This window comes from Daphnia carinata, chromosome 3, assembly GCF_022539665.2.
Source record: "Daphnia carinata strain CSIRO-1 chromosome 3, CSIRO_AGI_Dcar_HiC_V3, whole genome shotgun sequence".
Lineage (NCBI taxonomy): Eukaryota > Metazoa > Arthropoda > Branchiopoda > Diplostraca > Daphniidae > Daphnia > Daphnia carinata.
This window is the reverse complement of record NC_081333.1, coordinates 5,006,748-5,024,853: the sequence shown is the minus strand read 5'-3', so window position 1 is coordinate 5,024,853 and position 18,106 is coordinate 5,006,748. Positions and strand designations below refer to the sequence as shown.

Here is an 18,106-nt window from a genome sequence, read left to right as displayed (position 1 = left end):
TGAGCATTATTGCAGTTCCAAATTCCTGACTATAGGTCTAAGCTCTAAGCTCATCCTAATATTAATGGCCGTATTCACTGATTGCATAGACAGAAACTTTCGAAGCACTTCTTGCCTTAACTAGAGGTTCTTATTTCAAATTGTACTTTTCCATCTTCCATGTGTAACCCTTGAAACACGCACACTTCCAGTTAGAGAATTTTGTCATCTATCAAACGGTGTTTATTCAAACACCTCATCTTTCAAGATGAGAGGCAAACTCGTCATCCTTTCGCCAACCTTCTATGTCGGAGTGCAAAAGTATTCCCGCTGAGTGAGTGTCTACGACATAAAAGCGTCTGTTATTGCTATTTTCACGATTAAAAGGGTAGAAACTGAAAGAATTCGCGCAATTTTTCAAGATCCAATAACATAAACCCAAAGGAACAAGTGATATGACAGGTAACTGTTACACTCGTATCCAGACTGTGATTAGTTTATAACTTTCACTCAGTTTCATGTCGTCATTTCAAGGATCCTTAATCGATACAGTACCACGCGGAGTCAGTTCTAAGAAAATTCTTTTTAGCAAACGTATTCAAGGCACAAACAGTATATCCAGTATAACTAAATATAATCATCATGCAAAATCAAAGACGAAGACTTCATATAGAATTTAACCAAAATAAAATTTACACAAAAATGAGGTGCGGCTAGGATGGGCGAAACATTGCATAGTCTGAGGTCCTGCTCTAGCAGTTTTTGAAATGGGACTTTCCAAGTATTGTCTATTTGAACTGGAAACGGTAGCAGCAAAGCGTTGCATACTTTCTTTTGCTTGGGACAAACGGCTGAACAAACCCGTCCATTAACACCATTCGCATTCTCGTTTTGATCAGTACAGATTAATTTTACATGCGATCAATTTTCGGCACATATGACAAATGCGTAACGTTTGTGAGCAGCTGTCACACGCACCATGGCCGCAAACGGAAGCCTACAAAAGTATAAACTTCAGCTTATGTAACAAAAAATAATTCATTATGTTTTATATTTACCACATTCCTACGGCGTTCCATACAAATGGAACATGTATAACCCACATCCATTTCAGCGATACGAGATTCCAAATTTTTTAAGCGATCTTTGCTGGGCAGTTGAGACGATTGGCTTGATGTTGGGGTGCCATCTGCAAGAGGGTACAACGTTGAAATGAAACACAATTGAACATGAGCTATAAGTGAACTTGACTCTCAATAAAACTTTAGAAACGATTTTTATAACCTAAATTCAATTTGAGAACAATGAAATCATGGCATTTTAAACAGTTTCTCATCCGTTGAGTACATTCGGAGCAGGTGACACATGGCCACACGGTTCAAAACACACATCAGGCGGATTTTCACAGCAGACGATGCATTCAGTGCCGTCAGAAGGTGGCCACGATTCATCGGGCGACCCCCCTTTAGCGGTAATTTTTGTCTTGCACGGAATGACGACTGAATCAGGCTCAGTAGCAATTTCGCCACCAACCGAAGCTGGTGAAAACCAAGTTCAATGGTTAACGTAACTCACCAACGTTTCCCATACAGAGGAGTCAGCAAGAAAGTCTACGCATGTTTTGTTTCTGCGTTTGCGGACTTCGGGATTACAACCAAGCTGCATCAAGTAGCAAGCGACTGCCATCACTAACCTATTAGTTGGATTTCGGCCATTCGCATGTAAACATTATTGGATCTTGATTTGAAATATTTGTTAAAATCCTTTTCAATGAAAGATAAAATTCAAAAGAAACCTACACTGAATTTGTTGGGTGACATCGTAATGCTGGGTTCTCCTTGGAGTGAATGCAACTTGAGACAGGCAACGTGGATACCCGTATCACCATCTTCATCCGCAGCCGTCACATCGGCGCCGGCTTCCACTAAGAGGTCGACAAGAGGAGCATGTCCTTGGGAAACCGCTAGCAGTAAGGGCGTCTGCCTCCGGTTGTTCAGTGGATCAACGCAGCGCTGGCCATCCAATAACAGTTTGGCCATCTAAAAAAAACATTACGCAGAAACGCTTTAAAAGAGCTCCGAGGAAATGCCAGATAACGAACAACCGCCAACCTGAACATGGCCATTCAAACTAGCTAAATGAAGGATGGTGAATCCTTCATCCTTTTTCACATCCACCAGCTGTCGATTGCGCATCAAAATGCGCTCCGCAGTGCTTAAAAAACACCGTAAGATGTTTAACTGTTGGTATGAAACAAATTTTGTTCCATTGTTCCATACTTACACATAATTCCCTTTCAGAGCGGCGTGATGAAGCATATTGAAATCTCATGTGTTCGTCAGTGTACAATCAAGAGCTGATGACGAAGCTAAAGCTTCTATAATACCCGCATTCTCTTTGTCGGTTGCATCGTGCAGGGCCGTGTCTCCGTATGAATCCTAGTTCAATTTCAAAGGAGAATGGAGATTACTTTTACGTGCCCTTATCAGGGATGATTAATGTACGACTATGAAATTCGTACTTGAACATTGACGTCACATCCGTATTTGAGGAGCATTTAAACACAAGCAGGGAACTGCTTATTTACAGCGGCATGCAAAGGTGTGCAGCGCCCAGGATTCGTACTGTCAATGACAGCTCCTTTTTTAATGAGCAATTCCATAACTTCGGGCTGATTTCTGTCACGAATAATATCAACAACAAAAATTTTTTAACGCAGGGAAATCATGATAATGTTACCAAAAGCGGCATAATGTAATGCTGTATCGCCGTTATCGTTAGCGATTTCCATGGAGGCCCCTTTGGACAACAAGAATCCAACCAATTCAGTGTGACCCTGATGAGAGGCAACTTGCAGGCAAGTTTTTCCGCTGCTTTTGGCGTTTACTTTATCGGGATGCTGTAGTAATGACTGTTCGAAGATATTAAATTGACCATGTGCAACCGCCCTTACAAGCCGGTCGGCTATAGTGCCCTCATTTAACGTTCCCGGCTGATGGCTGGGGTGAGACAGGGAAAGTGGGTGTTGTTGCTGTTGTTTCGGGCCACCCACAAACAGATGAGACAGCAATGAAGCCAATGGATCTGAAAACGCAAATTCGGACATTTAAGACACCGTTAATAGTAATTAGTAATATTAAAAACATAGAAATAATGAAATAAGGAATAACAGTATTTTTTCAAAGCACACAGTGATAATAATAATTTTAAACATCAACAACTAGATCAAATTAATTCCAAGCAGAAGACTTGGTCTTAAAGCCTGCCTCAATTAGTGCGGTGGCAATGTGGAATCACGGTGATACAACTCCCTTAAGGCAGCGATCGTGCACGACGAAATTACAAACTGTATTCGTTAAGATATCATTAGATTTGAAATTTTTTTCTGCGTTGCTTAGCCTATATTTATATATCTTGCAAATATTTAAAACACATGCTTAACGAACGATTGGCTAATAATGATGCTACTTCACCGTAATTAATTTGTAGTTTTGTAAGCTGCTGGACCACGGCACTTACCCGAAGAATCGTGAGATGTAAATCGAATCGAACTATAATATTTCAATATCATAAGTTGAAAATACAGTTAAAGTAAAACACCTAGCTAACAAGTCACTCTTCTCTACTAAATATAAGTTTACTGAGACCTATTATTGAGACAAAAAAATTTCAACTTAAATTCTAAAATTAAATTCTTCTTCTTCTTTCAAAGGTGTTTCTATGGGAGTCGTATCCTTTTTCAAAATCAAATACAAAGCTGCATTTTGTAAAAACTAGTTTTTGAATTAAGATGGTTGCAGAAGATTGACTGAATTGCCACGAGAATATGGTAAATGTTCCACCAAAAATGTCAGAACACATAGCAATTTTGGCTTGGGTTATGTTCCGCGCAATTTATTCGAGTTATTTGCGTGAGTAAATAAATGGCATAATAGTAGGTATGAAATAAACCTGAAATGTCCGTGCCGTATTTTTCGGCCTTTATCAAGGTACAGACCGCTACTGTCTATTTCTATTTCGAGATGATGACTTTTTCATGCAAGCTTCCAACTCCAGCTACAGGCTTCTCCGTTCCATCAATAGTTGGCCGCAAATTATATTTGGAACACTTCTATCTAATGCAGCTCCACAGTCTTTTCTCCCATATTATGACCCTATGCCAGCTACAGGAACATGTTTTTCGGCGATGCTGCGTTAACGAAAAGAATGATGAAATCGCGGTTAACAACCGACATTAACTAAGAAAAACAGATTTCGAAAAAGAGAAAAAGACCTCTTTTCTGACTACAGTGTGTCTTTTAGCTTTGCTAAATGCCTCTCACCAAAAATACAGTCAATGACTAGCTAAAATCTTCATACATACAACAATTATTTCCCGCCTACACTTTTTTTTTTGTACGTCGATGGGACGCTTAAAAAAAAACGGATAAACCATATTCAGCCCATTAAGGTTTGGACCATAAACCTGTTTATCATTCTATAAAACCGATAAAAAAGGGAGAAGAGAAACCTACAAATGGCAATAACATACACAACAAACTATTTCGGTACGTTACATACAGAAAAATAAGCATCTGAAAACAAAAATTATTTGTCAATTCCTGTGTGCGAATTTATTTTGAATATTGCCATACGTATGGTGTTAGGTTTCCTATAATTCTTGGGCAAATTTTCCAAAATGTTCGCAGAATATTGTCACGATTGCAACTTTTGTAATACCTAATTATTAATGTTGTGCCATTGGCAAGGTCGTTGATGAGATGGATCTTTGGGTTCATTCTGTGAAAACCGTTGTTATGATGCTATGCTTTAAGTACTAAGAAAAACCCTCTCTATCGGTTACTCAGAATTTCCCTGACTACGTCTATCAAGAACGTAGTTGTTACTCTGGATGGAATCTGTGTGGAATCGTTTGGAGTCAGTGTTTTTAGAGATTGCATGCGGTGTAGGTTATTTTGGTGTTTGGTGTGCTTTTATACTACTGGTAGTGCATTTTGCCAGTAGTGGTAAGACAGTGAATTGTCTGTGTCAACGGCAGAGCAACTATCTGCGTCACCATTATTGGTGAAGAATCATCATTATTAAAGCGTGTTTATGCGTTTTCCCGTTTTGCCCGCGACAATATTTTGAGTTGACAACTCGAATCAAAATAGATTTTGTTGTATAGTCAGCTGACACTGACTAGTTGTCCGGTAGAGGGCTTGAACAATACAACCAGTCTCAACCAGAACATAGAGCAGTGCAGACTCATATACTACATGGTGTCAGAAGTAAATCTGAAAATATCCGTGCAATCATGGCAGAGTTTAGTCTTCGACCTCCGGGAGCATTTAACTTCGATGATAGTGATCAAGCTTCACAGTGGGATTCGTGGAAAAAACAGTTCAATTGATTTTTAAAGGCAACAAAGAAAAACAAGGAGGACAAAGATGTTCAAGTCAGCGTACTAATCACGTGTCTGGGCCTCGAAGGGGCAAAAATTTATGACTCGTTCGTTTTTGCTGATCAAGGAGACAAACTGAAAATCAATCCGGTACTTCTTCAATTTGACAATCACTTTCGGCCACAGAAAAGTGAAACGTTCGAGAGATTAAAGTTTATGTCTCGCAGACAAGCAGGGGACGAGCCGTTCGACAAATTTTTGCTAGACCTCGAAAGTTTAATAGCATCGTGTAACTACGATACGCAACAAGACTCATTATTGAGAGACCAGATAGTGTTTAGCATCGTTGACAACCATACAAGAGAGCAGTTGTTGTGCCAATCAACACTCGATCTAAAGAAAACTGTAGAAATTTGCCGAGCACGCGAGTCAGCAAGAAAATTGGCCTGTCAAATGCAGCAAGGAACAGAAGCCAGTCAAGCACAAGCGCATGTGAACTTATTGAATTCCAGTAAAGGGTTTTCGAGTACTAGGAAAAAACACAGTGCCAAGGAAAGTGCCAACGGATTTCCTTGCCGATACTGCGTAAACCAGCACCCAAGGGGGAAGTGCCCTGCGTATGGAAAGACGTGTGCCAAATGTGGCTTGGAGAACCATTTTGGAAAAGTGTGTGAACAGTCAGTCCATCACCAAACTCAGCGCGGACAATCGAAACGCCTTGATAGAACAGAAGGAAAATATAACAATCAACAGCAGCAGAACCAAGCTAACAAAAACTGTTCGTCTCTGCAAATTGATACGGAGGTAACACCGGAAGAATTCATTATATCATCAATTGTTTCCAAAGACATGGAAGACTCGTGGTTTGGAAATTTACATGTAGATGGAGTATCAGTAAAGTTCAAAGTGGACACGGGGGCACAGTGCAATGTGATGCCCAAACACCTGTATGATTCTGTTGTAAAGACCAAAGTGTTACAGCCAGGCCCACGAGTGACGGCATAGAATCGTCAACCGGTGAGAGTGGTGGGACAACAGCGACTAAACGTCACGTATCAAGGCCTCCAGTTTAAAGTGTTGTGCGTAATAGCTGAGGAGGTGGACATACCAGTGCTGGGGTTGCCGTCATGCAAGCAAATGAACGTTGTTAGATTAGTTGACTCAGTGGAAATTCCCCAGGCACTGAACAGCGGTTCGGAAAAGTCAAGGCAAGTCTCAATTAACACTCTTCTCAACAAGTACGCAGCAGTGTTCAAAGGAATCGGCAAATTACCTACCAAACATCACATTCAACTCAAGCAAGGAGTCGCTCCAGTAGTTCGTCCGGCTCGGAGAATACCATTCAAAATTAGAAGTGCAGTGTTAAAGAAACTAAGTGAAATGGAAAACCTGAGGCTAATTCAAAAAGTCAGTGAACCTACGGAGTGGGTAAGTCCAATGGTGGTCGCTAGGAAGTCAAATGGGGACATTAGAATATGTCTTGACCCATATGACCTAAATAAAGCGATAAAACGTCAGCATTTCCAAGTTCCGTCGGCTCAGCAAATATTTACAAGAATAGGAAAAGCCCGCTATTTTTCAACACTGGACGCGACGTCCGGGTTTCTTCAAGTTCAGTTAACTGAGGAGTCGACATTTTTAACCACCATGGCCACTCCATTCGGAAGGTATCGTTTCTTGCGGTTGCCATTTGGGTTATCATCTAGCCCTGAAGCGTATCAGCAAATGATGATAGAATTATTTGGCGACTTACCGGGTGTGGAAATATACTTTGACGATTTTTTTGGGATAGCGACGACTGCCCCCTTTAACAAATGCCCCCTGGTTCTGTAACAGTTGCCCCCCGACTTTTGCCCCCCAAAACTAATGCCCCCCCCTAACTAATGCCCCCTTAACTAATGCCCCCTATTCAACATAACAATAGCCCCCCTTCCATATGCAATATGATAGACAATAAGTAAAACAGATTTTATTATTGTCTTCTGCGGGTACATCGTCGACTGGGAGGCGTAATTGGGGAATCACCGTCTGCTGACAGGTGACGGGGTACGTGAACGATACGGCGTGGGCGACTGGTTACAGGCGTTATTTCGGCTGAAGGATCATGATCATTGTCGGCTGGCTCGACTGTAGGAGAAGCGTGGTTAACTGCAGGCGCTCTAACAGTTCCAGCCAAGAATCGCCTTCTGGGTTGAATTGTTGCCCTTTCAGTCGAGTCGGCTTGGTTTTGTGTAATCAGCTGAAAATATAATTCAACGCCATTAAGATAAATTATAAGTTACAAATTAAATGCGAACTTACGTCTGGCTCAGTTAAATGCCTGGATTTTTTTAGAAAATCCCGCATAGAGATGGAACCCTCAATAAAATCCTTTTCGTTTTTTGTTATGACCTCATTCCGTTTTCGCTGCGAAAGGGGTTGTCTTCTGGTTGTTCGTAGATTTTCTGACTCGGCTAGGTAATCATGAGCTTTAGAATCCTCTGCTTCCTTGATAAAATCTGAAAAATCTGAATTGTTTAAATTGTCTTTCAGAATTGTACATATTAAATGCATTTAAAAATATGCTAACGCCCACACTTACAGATGAAATCCCAAACATTAAGATGGGATTTTCCCATGCGGTCATTCAGCCACCGGTGCCACGATTCCACCAAATTATTGGTCCGGTTCACCAGGCCAAAAACACTGAAAACTTGCGGAGAAATTTCACCAATCCAGTAGCTAAGGAAATAGTTGTTGAGTTGCTTTATTCCTGCCTGAATAGCTGCACTTTCACGGCGGAGAACATAATGATAGTAGGCTTTTATATTCTGTTGTAAAAAAAAAGTGTAAAAATTTCGAAATTTCAATTTAAAATGTCAGGCACTTACTTGATAACCGGCCAAAATTTCATCCGACGGCAAAAGCGCTAGCGCGATAAGCTCCTTTACGTATTTCCCAATAATAGCGCGGTTCTTATAGGCACACTGAAGGCCATACTTTTGTATCCTTCTCCAGATAGCCTGAATAAAATTTGATTAATTAAAGTGCTTGCAAAATATTTAAAAGATAAATATACCTGAGAGTAGTGAAAGAAGCAACCAACATGTTGACTTCCATGAAATGCGGCCGCCATCGAACCTTGAATTGCTGCCTCATAATCAGACATTATGAGATCAACCGAAATGTAGCGCTCAGGATGAAGCTCATCAAAAATATCGATTACTTTCTCTAGCACAGCATCATAAAGGATGCGTGATTTTCTAGTCATTAGAATGTACGCAAATGGGAATGCCTAATGAAAAACTTTGGTAAAATATCAGTTTACAGCTTAATTTTTTAATAGTTATTTACCAAATGACCCCTTGTGATGTGGATAGTGAAGAGCTGTTTGAATAATCCGGGGACTGTTCGGAAAGTTGCGTCAGCTTGAAGTTCGGTCGCTTCACTAAGTTCCGGCAGTAGCGTCGGTGATAAAAAGACCAATGCCTCTCCCTCAACCGTCTTCACCAGGCCTCTAAAAAATCTTCCACCACCAAAGGCATCCCTTTACAAGAAAATAGATATTGAAATTTTCTTAATAGTACTAATTTTTGGCATTACCTATAGTCCTGATACTCTTCAATCAATCCATCTATTTCTTCTACAGTCTTGGGTATTTGTGGTTGCCTTCTCCTTTTTGATCGCTGCATCCGACGCTGCATTGCATCACCATACCCAATGTTAACTCCAGCATTTCTTTAATAAAAAATTTAATGATTAACATTTAATGATTTCCGCAATGAAGATGGACTTACTCTCTCCGAACGGCGTCAAACACAATCCGTGGTTTACGGCGATCCACAGCAGCAGCATCAGCACATGCGTTGACTACACGAAGCAACTGCTGTTCTTCCAGCTCGGGTGGATGATTATGCTTAGAATCACCGTGTTTGCTGAAAATAGCATCTTCAAGTCCCGACTTAACTCTCGCCTTGCACCCACCCTGAAGTTTCTTATGGTACTTGCAGTGATATATGTTGTGCTTGGATCTGAAAAATTAATTTATTTAAGAATTACTGCTCAACTATGCTTTAATACAAAATCAAAGTCTTACGTTTTCTTCTGTAGATGGTAAATAAATCCTTTCTCGGAGTTGTAACGGGTACCACTGTATTTAACTCCTTTAACGGGTTCAACCATAGGGAACTCGTCTTCTTCGTAAGACATTTTTAAAATTAAAAGAGTAGAAATATTAATCAGAGATGCGCAAGATGTGCTAGAGAAGAATGAATTGACATTTGTGACTTCCTACTTCCTATATATAGGTTTATTCGAAAAGGTTACAAAAATTACATCAGTCGGAAACCAATAAGAGTCAAAGAAGGAGAAAGGATGGAAAAAACAAAAAGTCGGCTGGAACACACAAGGTAGGTAACTACAAACAAGCCTGTTTGCTGTGACATCCCCAAGGGAGCTGTGAGATATCCGAAGCGCGATCAAACGCATTACCCGACGCGCGATCAAACGCATGACCCGTCGCGCGGATTGTTTATTTTACTTTTATTTTACTTACCTTTTACTTTCCATTTATTACTAAGTTTAAAGTACCAGCACTGTAAGAGCAACATTTTGTCATACAACTGCTTAATAATTGAGGGCATGGAACTAGATGACCATGTTCTTCCTCTCATTTCAAAGCAATGTAAATAAAAAAAATTCATTTAATTATTTTATAGCTGTTGAATGCATTTCGCTATCTAAATATTTGGTTTAACAAATTTCTTCACACTGATACACCATGCACTTGGGTCCAGTCTTTAAGAAAGCAGAGAAATAAAGAAGCAACAAGCACAAAACTACTAACCTCAGGATGGAAACATCGCGGCACAACCAGCTTTTACACCGGCTGTATTGCACTAAGCACTCCGCTATCCATGGTGGATGGCTAGCTCTAGTGGGCCCCCAACCGAATCGGACATCTTTCCATAGCACCCGGCGACTAGGTGGATATGGCGATTATCTTCATCGATTGGTTTCAGCAATGACAATTACCTGGAGGTCGCCCGACCATGTTGCCATGATTGCACCAGATTCTCGTCACCACGTCATACCCTGAGTACCGAGGTACCCAACCGGGAATTGAACCCGGAATTTTTTGGGGGACAGAAGATCAGGAAACCCATTGCTCTACCATCTGAGCTATTCTTCGATGGCATACTTGCTAAGGAATAGCCAACCGTGCAAAATTGCCCACCGAGATAAACATGAGAAAAAATGCACCACGAAGATATAGCCAGCCGGGCAAAAATGGGTCAATTGAATTAATTGATGATTGGTACCTACCTCCAAAGTCCGATAGATCAAAACATAGGAAACACACACACACACACACGACATTCACCACTACACTTTGCAATAGCAGACAGCAATATATTATTTGATGACAGTATCGAACAGGCCAGTAGCAGACGCCAATAACAATGAAAACAAACGCAAGGTAGTTGCCAATAATATTTTATTGTAGCGTTCGCTTTTTGTACAAGACAGTTAAAAACAATAAATGGGGGTCAATTGTTATATTTGACAGGGGGCATTAGTTAAGGGGGCATTAGTTAGGGGGGCATCAATATTGGGGGGCAAAAGTCGGGGGGGCAACTGTTACAGAACCAGGGGGGCATTTGTTAAAGGGGGCAATCGTCCACATGCCATTTTTTTGTGTGGGGGGGAAACCCTCGAAGAACATAATTCCCGACTGGAGTCACTGTTCGAACGCTGTACGAAAGTCAGTTTGAAACTAAATATGGATAAGTGCAAGTTCCTTCAACCAGAAATCAAATACATTGGTCACATAATCGGCAACAAAGTTCTGAAACCGGATCCTGAGAAAGTGGCCGCTATAACGTCCTTCAAACAGCCTGAAAATAAACAAGATATTCAGCGATTTCTGGGGATGGTCAATTACTTGGCCAAATTCTGTGATACACTCTCTGAAAGAATGTCTCCCCTACGAGTGTTACTGAAAGCGGACACGGAGTGGCAGTGGGATGCCAATACTGACAGAGTGTTCGAGAGCATTAAAAGTTCAGTGTCTAAATTACCAGTTCTACGCTTGTTCGGCTCATCTCTCCCGGTGGTTTTGTCCGTTGATGCCTCTCCAATAGGTGTGGGTGCGGTGCTTATGCAAATGGGCCAGTCGATAGAGTTTGCATCAAGAACTCTTACTGACACTCAGCAGAGATACGCCAGATAGAGAAGGAGCTATTGGCTGTGCAGTTTGGACTACAACATTTTCATCAATATGTCTACGGTCAGACAGTTTCAGTCGAAACGGATCACAAACCGTTAATCGGCATTCATCACAAGCCGATAGCATCGTGCAGTCCTCGCATTCAACGAATGAGACTATTAATGCAAATATATGATTTTGAATTAGTGTTTAAACCTGGAAAAGATTTACACGTGGCAGACGCTCTCAGCAGAGCCCCGGAAACACGACAATATGTGGAGGATCCCGCTCAACGCAGTGACGAGTGCGTAAACATGGTAGTCTTGTCTTTAGCAGTGACACCAACTTCTCAGGAAAAGTTTGTAGCAGCAACAGCAGCCGATCCAACTCTAAATATGGTAGCAGATTTAGTTCGCAAAGGTTGGCCAGAACACAAGAAGAATTGTCATCCCGCGGCTAAACCATTCTGGTTACATCGCAGTGATCTAAGTGAGTGTGGAGGTCTCCTCCTTAAAGGAGAACAAGTCGTTGTACCAGTGGCCTTCCAACCAGAAGTTTTACGACAGATACACGAAGGGCACCTCGGAATATCTAAGTGCATTGAACGAGCGAAGCTAACGGTGTATTGGCCAAACTACGTTGACCAAATAACAAACATGGTCGAGGCCTGTAGCATGTGTCAAGAACATAGACATCAGAACTCTAATCAGCCGTGCTTCCCTGTCGCAATTCCCGATTACGCCTTTCAGAAAGTGGCGGCAGACCTCTATGAAATAGCGGGAGTTCATTATCTCCTAGTGGTAGATTATTATAGCAAATGGCCGTGCGCGGCTCAGTTACGTGGAATTACTAGTGCATCGGTGGTGGAAGAACTCAAACGTATCTTCGTTGACTTTGGCTTTCCTGACCAACTTGTCTCAGACAATGGAAAACAGTTTGATTCGTCAGAGTTCCGGCGATTTTGCAGCCGTTATGACATCCGCTTAACAACATCAAGCCCTGAGTATCCAAAATCGAACGGATTGGCGGAAAGGACAGTGCAGACTGTCAAAGAATCTTTCGAAAAATCAAGAGGCGAAGGCAAAACCCTCCTCGATGTACTACAAGTCCTTCGGTCCACACCAGTGGGCAACGGGTTGCCAACTCCAGCAGTGTTACTCCAAAAGCGCAACCTTCGTGGCGGATTGTTGTTCACTAAACGAGCTCTGATTTCAAAGAAGTTGATGAGCAAGCCGTGAAAGCCCTACTCCAACGCCGCCAAGCAAATCAAGCGTTTACTGCGTCAATGCAGACAAAGGCCCTTCCCGTTCTGGCAGTAGGCACCCCCGTTCGGGTACGAATCTCAAAAAAGTGGATTGAAGGCGTGGTGAAGTCAGTGTGCCCGCAACCGAACTCGTACATCGTGAGCACCAATTGTGGCCGTCTATTCAGGCGAAATAGGCAGGCGATAAATGTAAACAAAGCGGCCCTGAGTCAGTTTAAAAAACCGACATCTGTGGGGACCGAAGATGCTCAACGGCCTCGTCCAGTTAACACACCTAGAGTGATCAGAACATCGGCACCCTTTCTGAGGGATTGGAACCCAACAGTTGTAGATCCCAATGCATCTACACCCACAAACCGCAATGTCACTCTGGAGCAACACCAAGCGGTTGAGAATCTGAACAGCCCGGAGGACTCCAGGGAAGCGTTCCATGGGTTTGAACCAGCAGCTCAGAGTCCTTCCCCTACTAGAGGGTCCTCAAGACGCTCAAATTAAATGGAAGCAAGAGTCTCATTCCAGGATCAACAACGCCCAAATAGATCTCGCTCGGTGTGTTCGGGGGATGAGAGAGTGACCCGTTCCGGTCTTAGATATGGAATCAGCAAATAGCCCCAATAGTAATTCAATACGGTCAAGAATCAAGTTTATCTCTATCCCAGACTAGCGCTCCACCAAGTAATATTGTCAACATTCACTGTATGTCTATTGACTCAGATTGTATTGTTTTGTTTTGTTCCTTGTTTCGTTAATAAAGAAAGGGAGATGTTGTATAGTCAGCTGACACTGACTAGTTGTCCGGTAGAGGGCTTGAACAATACAACCAGTCTCAACCAGAACATAGAGCAGTGCAGACTCATATACTACAGATTCCCTCAACTTTTTTTGTGCTAGTGGAATCGTTTGTTCAAACTTATCATTACTATTTGATTTTTAAAATGCCTCATCAAATATGTGTACTTTAATCCAGTGTGCAACTCATTTGTAAGGAATCGCTGTATTAATAAAAACGTTAAAATATACGGTATGTCCTCATGGAAAATATTGTGTGTGATTGCACAGAAGATATTTAGAACGATCGAAAATGAAAATTTTTTATACTTTCACAAACGTATCCTTGTCCAAGAAGTCCCCATACCAAATCAGAACAATGGTAGCAATAAGATGGCTTGTGAAAGTTTTTCTTCAGGAAGTAATATCCGTGACTCCCTGTTCTTGGCCATTGATCATCTCCGCCAGCTGCCATTTTTCTTGACAACTTGGCGGTGGCAATATTTTCGGTTAACTTTTTAAGACTGCCTTCAACGTCGCCGTTCGTTTAGTATGGTGTAGGTTTCATTATTTGCAGCACACGAGGCATCAGGCTCATTTGTAGGGTTCCGTTGAACAAAACATTTTTACGTAAGGGTGAACAGTAAATACCGAGACATGTGTTTGTAAGACAGCAACAGATTCGTCTTCCTCACATCCTTGTTGTTAACTTTTCCTGAATTATCGCTTTTCATTAGTGCCAATAATAATATATACTTGATTTTTTCCTCCAACCTTGACAACCTGATTTCCTTAGTCAAAAGTCACTGCCAGCAATCACATTGCAGGTCCTCTCCGAGTTACAACGTGATACTGCAACCAACCAGACCAGAAATGGGTGGGTTACACAAGTATAGCAGTAACACTCTAAAGGCCCGTCTGACTCATGCGACAGGCCAATTTCAAAACAAGACAAACCACACTTAGATGCGATATGAACGCCACACTTTCTGAGACTATCGTTCACCAAGAACGAAGTATTAGGATTGGGTGTTCTTTGTTGAAACATAACCAATACTAGTAGTTGCCTCTATTACAGGGAGTTTGTGAGGTAATCTCATTTTTCGCTTGACGATGAAAGAAAAATAAAGTAGGTCGGCGCGGATCACGTTATCCCTAAAACACATCCATTCTTAGCTTTAGTGTTACTCTGTCTCTTGCATCCCCAATTAATAAGCTCACGATTTTTTATTCTCACGTCTATCAAACACACAATCTCAACAGGAACTGGAACATTGTGGGTATATAACTACGGTCGAATAGCCGCAGATATGCTACCTGGTAGTAAGAGTAAATGTATAGTTATTGTCATAAGTGTATGTTTCGTTTGGGATTTAAAAAAAATAATACGCGTCATAATTTATTTAGGGATGAGATACTTAGTCAACAACTCAGTGGTATTATTTACTAAAACAAATTCGTAGCTGATAAGACTACTGGTACAGTATAGATGGCAGCACATTGGTCCATGATTCATGGGTTTTCTTTTTTTACCTGTGTTTCTCCCCAGCGATCTCCACTACATCGATGGGCGGACATTTTTGAAATACAAGAATTGCATTGGGCTGAACTAGAAAATGCGCTTGTTCGCTGCTTCCAGCATTTGTACACGAATATACCCCAACACAACATGCGATCAATACCGTAATAAATTTTCTGTATTTCTTGTACTTACACATTACACATACCTACAAAAATGTATTGAGAAGTACTAGTAGATCAACATCATCCTTGACCAAATTAAAGGTAGATCACAGAGCATACAGGGTTCTAAGATTATTACTCAGCACACTGATACATTTTATTATTGACTGATTGATGTGAATATTTGCTCCGTAAACTCCTTCATTGCTGCTACATTCATTCAGTCCCAGAGTTGCAATACTTAGTTGTTCAACACATCTGATAGGGCTCATTACAAGCTAATCAATTATTCATTCTTGTGCAGAAACCCATCGCTTCAGGACCACAACATTTAATTTCAAATGTCTAAGACATTCCGGAGTGGTTAACTTAGACACAGGATGCATAGGCACTATACATCACACAGTACAAGCTCTTGCCAAAAATAGCAAAACCTAAGTATATTAAATAAAACTATATGAGGAAACAAATTTTACTTTTCAGTGCACCTTTGATACAGATTGTGTAATACAGTTTACAGTGGAAAGTTGTATCCAACTGCCAATATTTTCATTAGACATATTCCGGTCACGCACTACAACTGAATATAATGCAGGATGAAACTCAGGTCATTGTTTGTATGGGACTATATGAAAATCAATTCCATCATTATGAGTCAAAAATTGTTTAAATAAACATAACATACTGAAATCTCCGCTAAACTTAAGACCTGATCGGACTACCCAACCAGCAGACAATCAAAAATGTTGATAAGATAGATATCTATGATATGACACTTGTCAGTAAAACCTTTGCAATAAAGCATGTGGCTAAACATTTTAATTTTAAAAAACTTGTTAGGATTAGGCTAGCTTGCAGTTTAAAAAATTTGCTTGCTGATTAGCTGTATAGAAAATATAGTGCAAAAAAAACCAAAACAAATTTTTAAAGCAGTGTTTGATGGGAGTTAATTGAATTTGCAACTGAAAAAAATGTTGTCATACCTGAGACAAAAAGTTGTTGGTAGTTTTCATAAACAAATCCACGATTTCATCCAGATTCAAGAATTTTTCTTCCAATTTTATTTGTAAACATCCAATGACAGCTTGGGAAAAATGCTTCTTCAACCATCAAATTTCAAGTTTCACTAACATAACTGAAAAACTAGGCATAATTAGTCATTGCGAAATGTAAATTACAATTGCTACAACTATTATCGATTATGTTTTTACTTCAGAGGATTTAAAATTTTTGTGAGCTCCTTGAAAGGTTTCCTTTCCCAAAACATCCCTAAATGCAAAATAGTTATTAAAATAGTTTTACATCATTTTCATGGGAACTAAATATTGTGTTGCAGACCAAGATCATACATAAGAATACAATAGCTGTTTTTGCTCCACATCTTCGATCTCTACACTGCACACTCTACACTACACTAATCCATTTGCCAGCATCGATTGGCTGTGGTATCACTTCAGGGAACCGGGTAAAATGTGTACGTGGGCAGAGGACGGCAAATGTGTAACGATATATCATGGAAATTTTTGAGGAAGAGCAGAATGCTGTTGTGAAAAAGTGGAGTTCTACTGTTTAATTTCCTTTCCACAGAGCAGGCGGGGCGCTAAAACTGAGTCTCCCATGTTTTACGGTAGCTGACAATGACAGATATTTATTATACGGTGTAGCTTACCACTTCGGTGTAAAAATAATAATAATTCATGTCTCCTGTGAGTATATTCTAAACATTTCCAATTAATTACATGATTACCTTACCTAATTAAACGTTAAAAAACTGCTCATTAATATTGTTTTATTATTTTTTCATTCATAAATTCGTGAAAAACATTCACAAACTGTCTGCAGACGCCATCTATTGGCAAGTCATCGACCAATGCTTGCGATAGAATTTTTATGGGAAAATGTCTAAAAACGGTAAACCATCGAAATTCAAATTTTATTTCTGGTGTTTTACCAATACATGAACCATTTATTTTCTTATTATTATTTGTTGCACAACATTGGAAAACTGTTTATTTTTTCTTATTGCTGATTATTTTACTGATTATCTGATTCCCTAGCCGTGTTTGAACATTCATCCTTTTGGAACAACTAGGCATAGCTCTTTTCTTTGTTTGATGTCCTTTCATATTGTTCTACATCAAATTTTCAATAAAACCTAATTGAACTTAATGCGACTATAGGCATTAAACTGAAATTCGATGTTAAATTTTTGGGATGTCTTGGTGTTTTGGAAAAATGCAAGAATACCTCAAGATTTTACACTTACGGGGTTCAAATCGGCGGTGCATTTCATGATAAACGTGTATGATCGAAAGATATCTCATTCTGCTCAAACTCAAAAATCGAAAATGGTTAAGTGTTCAACATGCTACTTGGCAGTGTCGAGAGTTCTTGCAGTCAGCTGTTTAGTGGGGTTCTTCGTAATATTGGGGACCATGGGAGAAGCAATTCCCCCTGTACTCTCCAGTGTTGCACGCGAAGAAAACACACCAGATGCGGTACTACGTATGAAACCAGACATGATGAACGCACTCTCGAAAATTCTTCCTGAACTCCACAGGGTGAAATTTGACCGTCAGAAAACAAAAATGACAAAAGTTCTCTCTAGTTTTACCGATGAAGAAAAATCACCTGAAGCGGGCCCTGCCAAAAAAACAGACATGATGAATGTCTTCTCGAATATCTTTCATGGCATTCAAGCACTTGAATTGGACGTTGAACACAAATCAGAAATGATTAACGTACTCTCCAGTGTTACCCGTGAAGATAACACACCAGATGCGGGGCTGCGTATGAGAACAGGCATGACGAAGGTATTGTTGAAGATACTTCATGACCTCAA

At 40.5% G+C, this 18,106-nt stretch overlaps 1 protein-coding gene, 3 long non-coding RNA genes and 1 pseudogene across 6 annotated transcripts; 1 reads left to right on the top strand and 4 right to left on the bottom strand.

The window, feature by feature from the left end:
- Window positions 1-638: 638 nt before the first annotated feature.
- The window catches only part of LOC130693687 (E3 ubiquitin-protein ligase MIB2-like), a 47,225-nt pseudogene continuing 29,757 nt past the window's right edge, over window positions 639-18,106 (bottom strand).
- Window positions 3,098-14,803, bottom strand: LOC130693694 (uncharacterized). Its single transcript, XR_009001752.2, has 3 exons — window positions 14,356-14,803; window positions 13,912-14,296; window positions 3,098-3,325 (listed from the first exon to the last, which is right to left on the bottom strand). It is a non-coding gene; the product is annotated as an uncharacterized LOC130693694 (long non-coding RNA).
- LOC130693686 (uncharacterized) lies at window positions 8,318-9,550 on the bottom strand. Its single transcript, XM_057516874.1, has 7 exons — window positions 9,438-9,550; window positions 9,139-9,372; window positions 8,945-9,079; window positions 8,696-8,888; window positions 8,536-8,636; window positions 8,421-8,491; window positions 8,318-8,364 (listed from the first exon to the last, which is right to left on the bottom strand). Exons 1-7 carry the CDS (start codon window positions 9,548-9,550, stop codon window positions 8,318-8,320), a joined length of 894 nt encoding a protein of 297 aa, XP_057372857.1.
- Window positions 15,135-16,104, top strand: LOC130693693 (uncharacterized). The gene is made up of 3 exons (XR_009001751.2): window positions 15,135-15,264; window positions 15,569-15,702; window positions 15,764-16,104. It is a non-coding gene; the product is annotated as an uncharacterized LOC130693693 (long non-coding RNA).
- Window positions 15,661-16,829, bottom strand: LOC130693692 (uncharacterized). 3 transcript variants are annotated; one of them, XR_009420650.1, is made up of 4 exons: window positions 16,614-16,829; window positions 16,476-16,533; window positions 15,950-16,399; window positions 15,661-15,889 (listed from the first exon to the last, which is right to left on the bottom strand). It is a non-coding gene; the product is annotated as an uncharacterized LOC130693692 (long non-coding RNA). The 3 variants fall into 3 exon arrangements; XR_009001750.2 differs by having other exon boundaries at window positions 15,661-16,399; window positions 16,603-16,829; XR_009001749.2 differs by having other exon boundaries at window positions 15,661-16,399.